Source organism: Falco rusticolus, chromosome 5 (assembly GCF_015220075.1).
Source record: "Falco rusticolus isolate bFalRus1 chromosome 5, bFalRus1.pri, whole genome shotgun sequence".
In the NCBI taxonomy this organism is placed as follows: domain Eukaryota; kingdom Metazoa; phylum Chordata; class Aves; order Falconiformes; family Falconidae; genus Falco; species Falco rusticolus.
Window position 1 is genome coordinate 91,993,191 of NC_051191.1, and position 17,683 is coordinate 92,010,873.

General features: G+C 48.4%; 2 protein-coding genes across 2 annotated transcripts in view; one reads left to right on the top strand and one right to left on the bottom strand.

The window, feature by feature from the left end:
* Window positions 1-83: 83 nt before the first annotated feature.
* Window positions 84-4,775, bottom strand: TMEM139 (transmembrane protein 139). Its single transcript, XM_037387799.1, has 3 exons — window positions 4,432-4,775; window positions 3,106-3,411; window positions 84-1,833 (listed from the first exon to the last, which is right to left on the bottom strand). The coding sequence occupies exons 2-3, from the start codon at window positions 3,351-3,353 to the stop codon at window positions 1,437-1,439; spliced, it is 645 nt and encodes a 214-aa protein (XP_037243696.1). The 5' UTR covers window positions 3,354-3,411; window positions 4,432-4,775; the 3' UTR covers window positions 84-1,436.
* An 11,668-nt stretch (window positions 4,776-16,443) lies between these two features.
* The window catches only part of LOC119148106 (rap1 GTPase-activating protein 1-like), a 50,281-nt gene continuing 49,041 nt past the window's right edge, over window positions 16,444-17,683 (top strand). Inside the window, exon 1 of the mRNA XM_037387774.1 lies at window positions 16,444-16,552. The gene's annotated coding sequence lies outside the window, so the exon portion shown is untranslated. The remainder of the gene's footprint in view (window positions 16,553-17,683) is intronic.

Genomic DNA, 17,683 nt, shown 5'->3' on the forward strand with positions numbered 1-17,683 from the left:
TCGTGGCTTTGTGGGGTGCTTCTTTTGGGAAGAAAACCTGATGATGCCACCAGGCATTTTTAATACAGTCTCATTTATTTGTAAACAACATTAAAGGTCTTTTTTTTCCTTTGAACTATAAAGAAACAAGAAATAATTTATTTGCTTACGGTTTGATGGTTCCTCATATGAATTAAAGACAATGCAGTTGCATGAGACAAGGCTGTGACAGCTGCTGCTCCCCACCATGAGGAGGTTCAGGCCACCACATTTTTATTTTTGCTTTGGACATTGCCCAGGCCTGTGTCAGTCTGTGTACTGCAGACGGCCGAGACGCTGCAGAGCCTGCCAGTGTCACTCGCTGGCAGCTTGCACTGGCTGCGACGCAGAGCCACTGTGACAAGGACGGCGAGCGCGCTGGGGCTCTGACTCAGGTGCCCTCGGCTGTGGCCTCAGCAGGCAGGTGGCCCCTCCTGGGGCTGACAAGAAGCTTCCATGCACAGCTACAGAGAATCGGAGGAGCATGTGCCTTTCTGCACAAACGCTGGCCGTGAGGACAGTGAAGTACAGACAGTCACCTGCTTGGGTGGGTCTGTAGGGCAGCAGAACCCCCCCCTCCCCTGTGGGGCTGTGAAGGGCAGCAGTGCAGGCAGAGGATGCCTCTGTGGGTGCATCCCACTGCTGGCCACTCTCACGGGTGACACATTGCTATTATCTCCCTCTTGCCCACCATGGCGGGCCGGGTGGGATGAGGACCTGGTGAACCACAGAAGTCATTCCTGGTGCCACGTTTGCCTTCAGCGCTTCAACCCCAAATGCCAGGTACCAGGCAGATGAAGGAGGCCCGCCAGCCTCCCCCCAGCTGCGCTCCCACGCAGTGCAGCGAGGATGTGGAGAACGTGCAACAGGGGAGTAGCAACAAGCAGCACAGACCATAGATCTGTATTGCTGTGAAACAGCAGCCTGGGTCACTCTGCAGGGATTTTAGGGTGGCTGGTGACTGCACAGATCTCAGCAGTGCTGCTGTTTGCAATGTGCAGGTAGAACTGCCTCGGTGCAGCTTCTGTCCTCCCCCCTCCCCCAGGCAGCTTCTGGCTGCATCCCACAGTCCTTCAGAGGTCCTTTGGCAAGCTTGTCCTCTCTCGTGGTTCCCTCTCCTCCCCCAGGAAGGTGCATCTCCTGTTTGAGAACTGGTGCCACTGAGAACACAACTGTCCTCACAGTGGTTCTATGTATCTGCCGAGACAGTGTTGTGGTATTGCATTGATTGATATTTTGTGCAAAAATTTTCTAGTGACATTAGAAGCTGCGTCTGTCTCTCCACTCTGGTTGTAAGAATGGTGAGACCAACTTCTGCAGTTCCAGGTGTGAAAAATCTCAGCTCTTTCACCTTCCCTCTAGGAGCATCCTGTATTGGGGTGGAGGGTTGGTTCTGCAGTCACGGAAGGTGAAATTAATCATAGCATGGTAGGCTGGAAAGCATCTTCGAAGACATCATCATTGATGGCAGTCTCATAAGCAGGTGGTGGAGTGAGTGGTGCCAGCGGCTCAAACCTCTCCTCAATGCCTTTCACTTCATGGATGTCGGAAACAAAGCGCTGCAGCCTTGGGGGCAGCACCAGCTGCAGCTGGAGCCTGGAGCCTGCGCCTGCCTCGGGCTCTGATGCCACCGACACCCTGAGAGCCTCCACCGTCATCTCCTCTCGGGAGGACGATTCAATAACTGCGTTGTAAGGAGGAGGCTCGTTCAGCGGGGAGGGCACCGAGCCTGGGTTGGAGGCAATCGTCCATATTGCTGGAACTGATGTGGTCATCACCTCCTCATAGGTGGGCGCTTCGTAGGCAGCGTTCACCCTGGGCACCAAGAGGGGAAAGGCAGTTGCACTGGTTATTTTATTGCTGTTAATGCAGAGGCAGGTAGTCTGGGTAAGCTGCTGTCGGGACCGTGCCACGAACCCAGCCAGGGCTGTGGCAGGCTGTCCCTCCCGCCTGGCGCTGCTGTGTGACCCCCAGCACTGAGCATCGCTCCCAGGGCCAGCATCCCGCACCGCCCAGCCCCGCGTCCTGGGCTTACCCCGCTGCCCCTCCTCTAGAATCTCCTGCCAGTTACAGTTTATTACTAAGAATTACTAACTGCTAATTACTTCTTGGAATAGTACAGGACCTTGCTTTTTTAATACGTTAGCTCAATGTTCATCTGTTTTTAAGGAGTGGAGAAAATTTAGTATTTTCATTTAGTTTAAACAAGGACTAGTTAGTCTGTGTTAAAAAGAGTATCTGCAGAGCAAAAATGTTACTTTAGAAACATTTTTCTTTGTAGGTCATATTTTTAAACAAATAGATACTGACTTTCTTCTAGCACACCCTCCAAGCTAGCAAAGCCCAATGTAGACTTCTTTTTATGTAGTCTTTCTAAAAATAAACACATTATGACATTTTTACCCTCCTACAAACCCTGTAGTTGAGAATGTCAGGTCATTTATAGATGTAGGTAATGATTACCTGGATTTTACAGACACGGAAGCAAAGATACAAAATTAAATTCTTCAATTACAGCAGGCAAATCGGGGTTAAATTGGGTGATGCTGAGAACCTGCGAATGTACATGAAGCCAAAGAGATGTGGGAGCACTCAGAGCCTCTCAGAATCAGGGTTTATCAGTGGCAAGTCGGGCTTTTGAGACTGGAAACACACCCAGTTACAGGTCCCTTTTCAAAAGTTTGCCGAGGAACATGTGCTCTGGAGATAAGGTTTATAGAGCTAAACCCAGCTAAGATTCCGTATTGCTTCAGCGTTTTTTCTTTTTCCTTGTCTGACTCATTGTTTGGCAAGGCTTGATTACTCAAAGGAAAATAAAACTGGGCCCAGATCTGTTTAACCTTGGAAATAGTTAGTGGATCAGCTCATGGTGGGGAAGAAAATACGTCGGACAAGACACAGGACATGCACAGCATAGATGTTTGCAACCTCCACCTGAAGAATGAAGAAAAACAACCTAAAAAGAACCTTTTTCTTCTGGAATGAAGTCTGTGTTTGGTGCCCTAGGGGAAAGGCAGCAAACCAATACGTAAAATGGCCATGGCTGAGGAGAGTTATAGCAAGAGGGGTAGCCGAGTTGCTCCTTACCCTGCTTGGCTTTGCCTATTTGGAGGCGTCTCATTCGCATCACGTCGGTGCTGATTGCTCAGGTAACACTCGACAAACACACTCAGCAAGTAGCCAATGAGGCACACGCCCCCTACCCCCAGGAAGAAATAGCCCACTGGGTTGATGTTAGATGAGATGGCCAGCATGGTGACCCCGATGAGAAGAGCAGCGGTGAACAGAAGCAGCAGGGTTTGGCGGATGTTCTTCCAGTGTGTCTCTAACCACATGGCAAGAAAGGAGGCAGCAGGCAGCTGACAACAGGTGAGCGGTTAAGGGGACAGACATCTGTGGAAGGCAGAATAGTTTTTGCAACATGAAGCATGAGTATCCAAACACAGCACAAGTATCGCAACCAAAATAAGAACATAGGCACTCTGGTCGACACCATCACGAGAACACGCAGCTATGGACATATGTCATAAGCCTGGGAAACCTGTGCATAAATGCATGCCAATATAAGCATACTAGAATTTCCTACACACATGCTCATTGATAATGGGAACACGTGGACACACAATTGCAAGACATAAAATGCATAAATAGACCATCAGCACTTATTGCCAGGGTTATCTAAAAAAGTCTAGCTTCTTAATGGAACTCAGAGCAGTCTGTGGTGCAGGTCTGAGCTTACTACAAAAATGAGACACAGAACACTCCAAAGGTTAACTCTAGGACATTTGTACCTTGCATAATGAACATTCAGACACTAGGTCAGATCCCGGAAGAAAACCAGCCTTATTCACGGGGCCGTCTGCCCCAGCGGAACAAGTGTCTGGCTTCAGTGTAGTGCTGCAGCAATAACTTTACTTCAGGTGCTAGATATAGCTGGGGTATGTCTGGTTTTGCCAAACGTGGACATGCAGTTCAATATTAGCCTGTATCCTCAGTTCTTTTTCTGTGGATGTGCTTTCTTGCACCATCCTCAATCAGGAGAGCCCCTCCTGTCCGCCGTTCCAAACCCCATCTCTGTGAAAGAGTGCCCCAGCTGCTGCAGCGGTCAGTATGGAATGAGCACCAGGGTTCTGTGGTATGCAAGCATACTGTAATTAAGGGGTCATCTTGCAGGTGTTATACTAACCTACATAAATCCCACCATTTTGATGAAGACCCCTTTGAAGGAAAAAAGAATGACAGTGGGCTTATTTTTTATGAATATGCATCTCCAAACAAACAATTTTATATAGTTCCACGTTAAACTTTGTGCTTTTGCACACTACATGCATTCCCTTGTTACAGCAAAAATAGATAGATGTATATATACAAATGCCAGAAAAAGAAATACATTCTTTTCCAGCATATACTTACCAGAGTGGGGTTTTGGTAGGTAGGAGCAGTCATGCTTTAACTTCTCTCTTCATCACAAGGAAAAATGTGCAAGCTCTTTTGCCCCCGCTTCTTCCCCTTCAGACCTGAGTATGGGACACCAGTAAAACTCTCCCTTCCTCCTTTTGAATTTTCTGGTAGGGAGGCAGCAAAGGTTTCTGTTGAAACTAAAAGCTGGAAACTAGTGAATGTGGGAAGATAGGAAACGATGGAAGATCCCGTGGTACAAATTCTGAGCGGAAAACTAGAACCTCGTTTTCCCAGGTTCTGAATCCAAAGCAATTTCTAGACGATCACACACCTTCTGCTCTGTTGCAGCTCTCCCAGGTCTGTCCCACAGAAGCAGGAAACTCATTCGGGAAGAGGGCGGAGTGAGCAGTGGGGGTGTGCTTACCTGTGTTGGAGCTGTTTGGTCCGCTTTGCTTTGGTGAGAGAAACTGCCCTGAAAATTATGTGTCCCCCCTGCACAGCAGAGGAATCCTGATCCCTGTCTCAGAAGGCCAGAAGGGCTGCTGGCCCAGCCCACGTCACACGGCCTCCAGATAAATCTTTTTATCAGTTCTGTAAAGCACAAATCTGTACGTTTTTCTATCCTGATTAGGGGCTGTTTGTCAGGTGTTGGGTTTTGCCCTTTTTGATTTTACAAACAAAAGGAAAAAAGGAGGCAATGGGTTATTGTTTCACGGAGAGCTGAGTTAAAATCCTTTTTGCCCCCTGATGTATCTGGGAATGAGGGGTACTGATAAGCAAAAGAAGAGGTACTGAATTACTTTGTGAAGTCTGGTACCACCTGAACCTTTAGAGTGTATCTGAAAATAGAATAGAATAGAATAGAATAGAATAGAATAGAACAGAATAGAATAGAATAGAATAGAATAGAATAGAATAGAATAGAATAGAATAGAATAGAATAGAATAGAATAGAATAGAATAGAATAGAATAGAATAGAATAGAATAGAATAGAATAGAATAGAATAGAATAGAATAGAATAGAATAGAATAGAGTAGAATAGAATAGAATAAACTATTTCATTTGGCAGGGACCTACAACAATCATCTAGTCCAACTGCCTGACCAGTTCAGGGCTGACCAAAAGTTAGATCATGTTATTAAGGGCACTGTCCAAACACCTGTTAGACACTGACAGGCGTGGAGCATCAAGCAGCTCTCCAGAAAGCCTGTTCCAGGGTTTGACCAGCTCTTGGTAAAGAAATGCTTCCCCATGTCCAGTCTAAACCTCCCCTGGCACAGCTTTGAACCATTCCCACACATCCTATCACTGGATACCAGGGAGAAGAGATCAGTAATAGTAAACCAAGGGATGTGATTATTCTACTCTACTCAGCATTTGCTAGGACACACCTGGAATATTGCATACAGTTTTGGTCCCCCCAGTTCAAGAGAGAGATTGAAACATTGGATATGGTCTGGTGAATTGCCACCAATATCATTTGAGGGTTGGAGAACTCTGAGAACATAAGGAGCTGGGTTTGTACAGCCTAGAGAAGAGAAGGCTTGGGCAGGTGCTGAGTGTCTGCTCACAGTTTTACCATGTCCGGTAGGTAGTTACGGAGAGGAGGGAGGTACTCTTCATGAGGGCACATGGTGACAGGACAAGAGGCAATAGAAAGAGGGTAAGTGCCCCTGGATTTAAGAAAAAAAAAGTCTTTAATGTGAAAACAGCAAAACGTTGCCATTACTTGCCCAGAAAATTGGAGGAATCACCTTGGCTGGAAATATTCAAGGTGCAGCTGAGTCTTAAGGCTCTGCTTTCAGTGGGAGGTTGGACCAGGTGATCTCCACATCTAGCCCAGACTTGTCAATGTTCCTATGTTTCGAATATTTCTTCCCTTATAATTGCCTTTTTGACTGCTGACAGATACAGGACTGTCAGGTCTGGTTGTTACCCATTCTTCACTTTCAAGAGAACTCCTTTGAAGATGCCAAAATTAACTTCCATGTGAAGGGGAGCAAGTCAGGCTTCTGGTGCACGGTAGCATGTAATTTTGCAAGGCTGAAATTTAAATGGGAAAACCAATTTGTTTCCTACAGCTCTTTCAATTTTGGGATTGCCCAGTGTGGAGAACACCTTAACTGCTAAGGAAGACTGGACAAAACTGTTCCCGCAGCCTCTCTACCCAGAAAGCATACCTGAGCTGTGACGGGGTCCGGACGCCTCGGTGCTAACAACAGCTTCCTTCTAACTGGGGTTGCTGGTGGCCGTTAGCACTGTTCCTTAGAGAGAGATTTACATCCCGCAGGGTTGAGGAGGGAATTAAAATATACTACAAATGCTGGCTAAGTGTTCTGTTTACTAAGCTACTGTAATACAAGAGCATCATCGCTATAAGGATTCTAGCAGTGAATTTTCAGAGAATAGGGTTCTACTTTTTGAAGTAGCGAGCGAAAGTGTGGTTTGACAAGGCAGCTGAACAAACCTAATAGATAATAGCTGCAGAACATGGTAGTCCTTTCCCCTGCCTGCCGCTTCTTCATCTCCTCCTGTCCTCCTTGCAGTGATCCTACAGCTCAGCCGATCTCTTGCTGGGCCAGCTCAGCTGCCTCAGCCGGCGGGAAAATATTTATGTTTTTTTAGAGTGAATTTAGTGGGCTGAAGCTTGTCACCAACGGATCATCTAACCACTAGATTCCCATTTGAGGCAAGCAATGGGAATGCATAGCTAGAGTGCTGGAGGGGAAGAGGGGAGCACAGGAATGACTGCCAGGGCTGCCGCAGGCATGGTTTGGTCAGCCCAGCCCCACCGGAGGGGAAGGAGTTTCTTCCTTCTTTGATGGAGCAAGCCCCACAGAAAAGAGTAGAATCTAAGAATCATCTTGTCCTCAGCAAATCCTGTTAATTACATCAGGGATTTCCAGTTCAGCCTGATGACTTTAGGCAACTCCCAGCTCTGGTACTTGCACTGAGTATCACAAAATTCCCCCAACAACCTGACTGTTGTTGAATGTCTGTTGTAAGTACCCACAGGAGGCACTTACCCTTCTTCTGTAAGCTGTGTGGAGGGAGCTGAGGCACTTCACTCTTCTGCACGTTCTCTGGTGAGGAGTGGGCACATGGCTGCTTTGGGCTGGACCTTTTTGCTAAGTTAGGAGAAAGTCAGGTGAAAAAATTCTTCATTGTTTGGTGGAAAACTACCTCTGTGATGGGAAAGGCTGTATTTCATTTGTGGATGGATAGAAAGATACAGGTTCTGCTGTAAATTTGTGTAGTAGTTTTGATCAGTGCACCATTTAAAAAAATATTTATAGACGTAGTTATGAAATATCAGAGTGAAAAAGGCTAAAAATGGTAGGTGTCTCTGCTGCATTAGTTGTTGCTTGTATTCAGTTTATTTTAGTTGAAGTTCAGAGTTCGGTAACTCCTATACATTTTACCCGTGGAGTTGCATGGATGACTGGGCTGAACCTTTAGGAATTATTTTTATGCATTTACAAGAGCGGTAATTGCCATGCAGCTGTGAAAGCATTGGTTGGATGCATTTATGAATGTGACACTGACTGCTTTGTGGATCTAAGGGGACTAATCGGGATGAACTGTGAACTAACCTTTGCAATATGATTGCTAGCAACACGGTGCTTCTATATGAGGCCTTTTGGCATTTCTGAAGGACTTCCAAAATCTTTACCTGTCTGCCCCATTCTGAGTCTCTTCATGGTCTGGTTCAGACTGTCATTGGTTACCGGCGGTGGGGGGGGGGGGGGGGGCGGGGTGTCCATAACAAAGAAAAATTGGTCACGTAGCTGCATCAGGAGGTTTTTGGTTATAAGATTCAGAAAATGGGGCTCGGGCAGGGCCTGAGAGGTGTCACTATGCCGTGTTTGTGAAACGAGGGGAAGAAGTCAGGAAGAGTAGACGAGGACACTTCCACTGCCGTCCGACACTGTCTCCCTTTCATGTGCAGTAGGGGTGTTTTTACAAAAGCTTTCCATTCTCCCTTGTTCAGTCATGCTGTGGGGACTCGACTTCGTTTAACAGCAGTTTTCTTTAGTTGAGAGCACAATTTCCTTCTCTTTATGCTTCCTTTCTTGCAGTATCTCACTGCTGATCGTTGTTCTCCATCCAGTCCCTAGGAAGCATTTCACCTTTCCCCTGTTCCATCTCACTATCTACTCTCCCTCCTGCCCAGACTGCTACTAATTAACTGCGTACCTGCAGTAAGCTCACTTATCAGCTCGTATGCAGAGAAGCTTGCTTTATTCCCAAGGGCTTGTGACATACATACCACAGCATGATTAATCTCCCTGTAATCACTAAGTACATTCTTTCCTATAACCTTGTCCTGAAGCAGTTCCTGAGAGCCTGAGCACGTACTGGGGACAAAGTGCTACCAAACCGCCTTCTCCTGTCTGGGTGGCCTCTCCTTTTGTCTCCCAGGTTCTGCCTAGTCACCTTTGTGAAATATGACTGTGATTTTTCTGTTCAGGAGCACGATGACGTATCTGCAGAGGTCATGGGGCAGCCATGAACTAGGGTTGATATGTTTCTGGTCAGTATAATGACTTGAGCAGGAGAAAGCAAAAGCCAAAGGAAGTTATGTCTATGCTCGGGTGTTCAAAAACTTTGTGTAACTTTGAGAAACCCAGTTGTTCTTGACCTTCCATAGCTGAATGTTCATATATTTCTTGGAAGCTGGCAATCTCCTTTTGTCTCCCAGCTTATTCCAGTTCTTACAGGACAATGGTTGAAAGTTATAGTATGTGTAGTCACTGTATGGTGTTTTTTTGGCATCGTTGTCTTCTACCTGCCATGGCTCTTCTCTTTTGATCAGGGTTCAGATGTGGTTACAGAAGGACTTATACTGCAAGGAGAGTATCTGCTGCTGCTCCTGGCTCCTCAGGTGGCTCAGGGATACCTGAAAAGCATCGACCTACAGAGGCTCAGAGACACTTGTTATGTTGCACAGAACTGTGGATTTCTCTTTTCTGAAAGTCGGGGCATCACATTTAAGGTGAGGAGTGTTTTCAGGGCTGTCTGCATGTTGCGACGGAGGGAAGACACAGTCACTCAATATGAGTGATCAGCAGACTTCCTTTATTGTCTCTTACAGTCACCTTTTATGCCTTCTTATAATTAGCTCATACATATTACAAAAGTTAAGCTCATTATTGGTTAGTTGCCTAAATACCAAGCCCACCCCTAGTTTCTCTTCTGTAGTTTTCTGTTCCCACCTGCAACATTCTTTTCCCACCAAAATCTTCCTGTTATTGTGTAACAAGGACAGCCAAAGACAGTGTATTTTGCTTTACTTCAGATAAGCTGAGAGTGATGTGCATTTTTGTCCAGCCAGCTGGACTATGTCTATGTGACCCTTTTCAGCTAGCCAGTTATCCACATCTGCACACCTAAAGTTCCTAAGTATTTAAAATTAACAAAGCAGCACCTCCTCTTCTGCCATGAGAAGGACAGAAAAGTAACAAGCATTTACCAAGGCTGTGATATATGACGTTTTTTATCTCCTATTACAGCCTTTTAAATTCACTTATGTCACATATTTCACTTTTTCTCTGCAAAAAAGAAAGTGAAGGCTAGAAACTTCATCATCTTTTTGTTCTGAGGTCTCCTTAGGGCAGGGGCTTTAAAACTGTGAGGTTTCATTCACATCAGTAGAACTTTCTGCAGCTGGTTTAGTGTGATGACAGAGCCCGATCTGGTCTGTATTATTTACTTTGTGTTGGGGAACTTTGTATACTTGTGCAGAATCTCTGCACATGGCAGTGCTTCTGCTGGTGAAGGAGCAGACACTGTTGCGTACAGGTTGTAGACAGGTGGTGTGCACTCTTTTGGAGGAATTCACCCTGGTGACTGTAATGCTGCTAAATGGAATACTACAGTAACCCCTCTTTTGTGTTAATTTAGAGCTCCTAATGTGGATCAGACAGAGGAGGAGACAACTTGCCTGTGACTAAAGGTGAAGGAGAATGAGGGCAGTTAAGATCCTGTTCCTGGAATATGGTGAAAGAATCAAGTGGAATACCTAGCATGGGAAGAGCAAGCGAGCAGAAAGGAATAGTTTCAAGATGAAATTAAGGAATCGATTGAGAATAGTTAAAAGAACATGGGAAGAACATTTGCTGTCATTGTAGACTGTACTAGGTGTGTCTGGAAATAAGAGAAAATAAGACCTGTATACTCTGATCTGTTTTACTATAGAACAGTGCGTTTCTTTTCTCCAGGTGTAGTTTCACCATTCCAAAATGGGCAGGGTTTCAGCCAAAGGATGTGAGATGCAGTGAGAAAAGTTGATGTGTAAATGCCACAGACATCCTGTTCTCAATCTTCCTCCCTGGTCCTAGGACATACTCTTGCTGCTTATGTTGCCAAACCTGTTATGCACTGGAGCCTTCCCTGACATGTTCTGAATTGCTAACAGGGCGTAAAACTAACCAAGTAAGAAGGAAAAAAGTGCTATTTTATGTTGGGTTAGTAAACTAACAGGCATGCAAACCTGCTGGAAGCACCAGTATAGCCACAAGAGAGGAGAAAGGACCTCATGGCCTATTTCTGTGCTGAAGGATGGAGGATGCCCTTTTCCTTTCAACAGCTTTAGATGGTTCTGCTAGGGAAGCATACCTGAGATGCTGAGGAATCACCACCCAACATTAAAATATAGCATCTGTGAAACTCATTGTAATACTAAATAATTGTGGATTGAAAAGTAATAGGCATGAGAGGAGGAGAAAGAGGTTGGAGTTGCTGTCGCAGAATGTAGCTTGGTGAGCAGGAATTTGGCTTGGTTCGCTGTTGCTGGTGGTACCCACGGTGCCTCTCCCTCAGGTACTCTTACTTTCCTACTGCATAACGCACTTTCTTCAAATTCTTTCAGTAAATAGTGGGGTGGGAGAACAGGGGAGATGTTGCCAGAAAAAGGGCTCACAGGTATTTTATTGATGAGCTATGCCCTGGAGATAAAAGAGTACAGTGCTGATACCAGTATTGGTCGTTCTCTGAGCACTGTGCTTTACAGCAGGTGCAGCGCAGAATCCCACGTGCTCTTCGGCACCTGCTCCCAGGAGCCCAAGGTGCTCATAGTCTGAGGCAAGTGTGACAAAGCCACAGAACAGTTTGAGTACGGAAGGCCAGAGAGAGACAACTTGGTAAGAAAACAAATACGAAAGAAAAAAAAAAGTAAAATTATTTTAACAAAGGCAGGTTTTGCTTGAAAACTAGATCTATAACAGTGACGCTTTTTTTGCTTCATTAGATGTTGTCCGTCCAAAGGCATGTGGTTTGTCCCAGTGCTGGTTTCAGTGCTAGTTTTCACTGCGCTGTGCTCCAGCCACGAGTCATACAGGCAGCACACCTCTGGAAGAGGAAGCTCCACGGGCTCCTTTCTCTGCCTCCGGAAAAATGAGCGTTACATTTCATTTGGATCGGTGCAAATAGGTGTTCATAGGGGTCAGTGAAAGAGCATTTTCTTGGTTACTTTATGAAAGCAAATGGAAATGGTTACTTTATGAAAAACATGACCTGAAAAGAACACAGCTTTTACCTTGGCATGGTTCCTCAGTGTGAGAGCTGTCAGTTTATTTAGTGATATGTACAGGTTTTATCCAGTTCCAACATGGATTTGCATTTCCAATGGACACCACCAAATTAGCAAGAGCACATCATAATGCATTTCTGGTATGTGCCATGATCATGCCCTGCAGGATTGCAGATTGTATGGCATCTGAATCGTTATCCTGGTACATTCTAGCTTGGCATTGTGAAGGTGTTTGGGATGTTTTTTCCTGTGGAGTGAATGACTGTTTCCAAGGGCAGCCATCTGCTCCAGGAGCAGTCCCGTGAAGAGCACTGTGCCCTATCGCTGCCAGAGCAGGCTGCTGTGTGTAAATCAGCGACAGGAGAACAATACACCACTTCTGCTTTTCCTGAGGCAGCAGCAGTAGTGATACAGCAACTCCTACTGTTTGTGAAGGGGAACTCTTGTTTAATCAAAGCTTCTGTTGCTGAGGGATAGCTTTCTTGTTCACTGTAGGCAATAAAGCCCCAGAACCCTCAATATGTGGAATGAAGTGTATGTCTGGTTGAACAGATGGTGTTGACAGCAGTTACTGATGGTGATAACTGTGCAAGTTTGCTTGTCATGTCTGTATGCATGAGAAAATGGATGACTGGTTGCAAAGGGTCTCTCTGCGAGCATGAGAAGTTTGCCCATGAAGGGAGAATTTCAGGATCGAGTGGTCAGAGTTCGTAGACATCTGTGTTGGACTGAAGTCACACTTGATGCCAAAGATGATCCACACAACAGTGCCACTGTTTCCTGAAAAGAGTTGTCAAGTCTGCTGGCTATTGGCAACCTCTGGTTCATAAGACTGTTCTGTAAAATCCCTTGCTGATGAAAGATGTCAGAGGGATTCAGGAGACAGTGTTAACTAGTTGAAAAGCTCTCATTGACACTCAGTGCCTGGGAGATCACAGGTCTGGCTGAAGAGACTTCCTTGAATATACTGGAACTACCGATGAGGTGTCTATTCTTGTCCACTGCCGCCCCTGTTCCTCCCCGCTTCCTCTGAGTTTTGTCTCACTTGATTAAACCCAGGGATAATAAATAGCCTGTTGTCAGAATCACCTTTATATGACCCTTTACTTCCCACACTTGTAAGTATGGCAGTGTGTGACACCCAGATCTCTCACAATTTTCCAGCCCACACCTGGCTGTAGATCCATTGATACTGACAAAGTTTACAAGTCGCCAGTGATGTTGATGAAGTTTCCAAGTCTTTGATACATGGTGGTGCTATTTTCACCCTGACTCTCCTGCTTATCTGTCGTGAATGGAGTGATGCACTTCACTGGTAAGAGAGAAGCAACAATATACTTTATTGATATAAAGCAGTGGTTTAACAAAATTCAGTGGCAAATGCAACAGTGGTTCAACAAGATTCAGGGGCAAGATGCACTTGATTATGTACTGCACAGAGGACAGGGTCAGGCAGAACCGTCAGGGAGACCCTCGTGTTCAGTCACAAGGTTCAGAAAGGACCCCCTTGATTTCCAAACTCCTTATCAGAGAGAAGCCCGGTGTGGCTGGATCCAATCCCAGTCCCAGACTGGCTCAACGTGTTGTTATCTGTCTCCCCGAGTTTCAGAGTGTGTCACAGTTTCTAAAATTCCAAACCTCAAGTACACGCAACTGACAACATGAGTTTCTACCAGATCAACACACTTCATCACCGGGCTGGAGAAGGCAGAGATACGTTAATTTCCATGCAGACTACGAGTGGCTGATTTAATGTAATTAAGACCAAAGTATGAGTCATTAGAACACTTCTAGAGCTCTTTCCAGAGATTATTTTTTTACGCTCCTATGTTGTATTTTGTTAATTTGCAGGCTGAATGTTTTTCCTACAGGTTGTGTTGAAACTGGTAGGTCAAACAAGAAGTGTAGGATCTGACTGTAAACATGTTTCCAAAATAAAAACCACCCATAGACAAAAGGAAGGCTTCTTGTGAATTGTGGCTCTCTAGATGGAGACATTTTGGCTGGAAATTGCTGCAGTAAGAGGTTTTCGTGGTAGGCGGGTAAGAGACAACTGAAGTGGAACAGCTTGAAGAACACACAGAAAATGGTGCAGAGCAAAACCTGATAATCTCCGAATCAACACTGGATGTATGCCTTTGGACAAGACAAGGGGGGAAAAATTACTGGTTTTTTGGTGACAGATGAAATACCAGTATTGTAAACAAAGGGGCTGTGGTTAGCTGCTTCCCCACATTTGACACGCCCATGCAAAACTCCGCAGGATGAGAGAGCAACTGGTTGTTGTTGCTGCTCCTGAAGTCTCCTGTTCAGCTGTTGACCCTTCTGAGTTCTCTCCACAGCATTCACACCAAGCCAGTTGGAGTTTGAGCACTAGCACAGTAGAAATACTTACTGACCAACAAATCTAAGTCTCCTCATTTTGGTAGAGGAGCTCTACTTGCTGTTAGAAGATTGCTGGATGGTCTCTGTGTTATGTGCCACCAAAGCTTTGCTGGCATTCTTTATTTCAGGTCCACAATTTCCAGGAGTTTAGAGACTGGATGTCTCCTATTCCAGCCAAGTTGTCAACTGCTGTCTAAGAATGGCTGGATGCACTTTATCCTGTGCTGATGTCACTGCAATCTATGAGGGGTTTTTTTATTGTAGCAGTCCAGCTCCATGCAGTCCAGGAATCCCACTTGTCCACAGTGCTCTGTGCAGGGTGATTTTCCAGCGGTGTTCAGTTGTTTGTGCTCTTAGCACTACCCAGGCCAGTGAGGTGCCTAACAGCGTGGTCTATGGAATCCCTTCTCCTTGGTTGTTCGGTCATGTAAGTACGATGTGGAAACACTATTTTGTGGGACGTGTTTGTTGCCTGACAGTGCTCCAAAAGGTTTAGGAAGCATTTCTCTGTAATACAGAAAGGTGAAGCTGTGGATTCAGTTTTTATTGTAGAGCCGATAGACAGGATATATTATGTATTTTATAAATTAATGGGTGCCTACATGGTACAGCCCACACATCCCGAATGGAACCATGTCCTGCTGTGGTATCTACTGCAAAACACAGCAGGATATATATTTAGCTATTCAGGCAAGTAAGGTATCCCCCACATTCTTCATTAACAGATTTTCTGAGTGATTGGGGTCAGCATATGGCTCCGAAGTGGTAGGCGTTCCCTTATAGAATACCAGGGAGTGCTTCTTTTAAGACCTTACATATTTGTCAAAGCGAGCGTGGGCTGTTCTCTGCTGCGGCACACGCACTGCTAGACCCTCCTGACCGCGGTTACCGGCTGGCCAGCACACGGCCCGTTACCTGGGCTCCTGACGCCGCGCCCCGGGCGGCTGGTGGCGGGGGGTGACTGCCCGGCGCTTTCTGACGGAATTGTCCCGAGGACCGGCCGGAGCAGCCCGCGCTGCCCGTTTGCGGCCCCGGCCCGAGCAAGCCGCCAACCCGTCAAGTCCCTCCCCCGCCCCAGAAGCCGCAGCACCGTTCCCGCTTGCTGCAGCCCTACGGCTGTGGGTTGAGCAGATCCCCCGGGTCGCTGCGGGCCGCTCGGAGAACGGATGGGTTCGGAACGGGGCCCGCGGCGTGCGCTGTGCCCGGCGTGCGGAGCCGAGGCTGTGCCGGGCTGTGCCGGGCTGCCCCGCAGCCGCCCCGGCGGGAACTACCGCACTACGGCTGCTGGCCGAGCCTGAGGAGCCACCGGCACCGACCGCCCCTGCCGCGGGGCTGCGCGGGGCTGCGGGGGCTCGGGGGGCGCGTCCCGCCCGGCTCCACGGCCCTGCTTCAGGCAAGGGGCCTGCGGCGGCGCCCCGCCCCGCAGCATCGCACTGCCCGGCTCCGCCCCGCCCCGCAGCACACCGCCCCCCCCCCGCTCCGCAGTGGATCGTGCCGTCCACACTGATGAGCAGCGGCTGCTGCCCTTAAAGGGGACGCGGCATCTTTCTCGTCGCTCAGGGTCTCGGCAAAGGGCGGGCGCCCCAGCCGGAGGGGCCTGGGCTGCGGGTGTGCTGTGGCCAGGGGCTGCCCGGCGGGGGGGGGGGGGGGGGGCCTGGCATGGGCCGCTCCTTGTCCCCCACTGTGCTGCGCCTGCCTGAGCCCCTCCGGCTCCCCTCGGGCCGACAGGGGACGCGTGGGGGGCACGATCCGATGAGCCGGGCTGCGGGAGGCCGGGGCCGCTTTGTCCCCAGCTCTGCAGAAGGGCCGTGCCCGCCCGATGGCCCCTCCACGCCGGCCGCGCTCCGCCGTCCCCGGCTGCGCCCCCCGAGCCTGACCTCCCTCCCCCCCTCGTGTGTCCCCGGCGGCCCCAGGGCTCGGCTGGGCGCTTGTGGGTCCGTGCATGGCGCAGAAACCCCGCCTGGGGCTGCCTCCGTCCCGCTGCTGCCGGCTGTGCCCCCCCCCCCCCCCCCCCCCCCCCGCCGGCGCCCCCGGCCCGCCCCGCCGCAGGGACCCGCCTCGCTGCCGCGGGGCCGAGCCCGCCCGCCCGCAGCCCAGCCCAGCCCGGCGCCCTCCCGCCTGCCTGCCGGCCGCGCAGCGGGAGCCCGCTGGCAGGGGGGCTGCGGGCACCCCCATATCGCTGCGCTTGAGGGGCTGGGCTGACTGAGAGCATAAAGTAAGTTATTCTTCGTTCACATTATTAGTTGGAGCCAATTACGAGGTGGATTGTGCAGCAGAGCCCAGGTACTGAGTCCTTCCTCGGGGTGGGGATCACCGCGCAGATGGGCGCTGGGTAACGGGCTGGCCGGAGCCCGGACCCGCCCGGCGCGGCGTGTGGCCCCGTTGGGTGCTGCGAGCCCTGCGGCTTGTGGAGCTCTCCCCGGGGCCAGCGTTCCCCGGCGGAGTGGCTGGGAAGGCTGGTGGCTCCTGGGCGGCAGCTGTCTGTGAAGCACCTCTGCTCGGTTGTGTCCTGACGCACTGCAGCGCTTGAAGCTCTTAGGTTTTGTACAGAACTTTGAGCTTTGGAGCGCTCCATGATACAGGTGTTCTGACGTGCAGTGAGCAAAATCACAGAGTAGATTAGGATGGAAAGGTCTCATTTAGGTCAACTACCCTGCACAAAAGGGACAACCTCAAAGCTAGAAGAGGTTGCTCAGGGCCTTGTCGATACATGTCCTGAAGATCTCCAAGAACAGATTACTCAGCCCCAGTCGGCACCTCTGCCCAGTACTGAACCGCCCTCACAGGGGGAACCAATTTTTCCTCACATATTGCTGAATTTTTCCTTAGTGCAACCTGAATGTTGCCTCTTCTCCTTCTGCTGGACACATATGTGAGAACCTAGGAGGAGCTGCTTCCTCTCTTCTGAATCGTGGCCCCATTCCAGTCATCTCTGAAATTAGCAAGTAATTCCATAACTTCCATCCATATGAATTTTCCTTGCTGACAAATTATCCAGAGTTATAGTGCCAAAAACTCCCCAAATTCATACAGTACTGATGATCAGAAAAATTAATAAATATTTCTCATATCATTAAGTTCTACCAGCAGGCAGCTTTGCTCAAAGCTTGAAAATAAACTGAGTTGTTATCTTGGGGCTCTGCCAGGAGATTAATGATGCAGTTTCACAGGCCAGCCTAAAATTCTGTTGCTTGTGAAACAAGGAGTCCTGCCACATTTCATGTCCATCCCTGGCCACTTTTTCCCATCCCCTTCTCTGCACCAGTAGTAGCAGTGAGGATGCTGCCCGGGCTGGCGGGCTGATGCTGGCAGGGCTGGCGGGTTGGTGTGGTACACAGACAGCTTT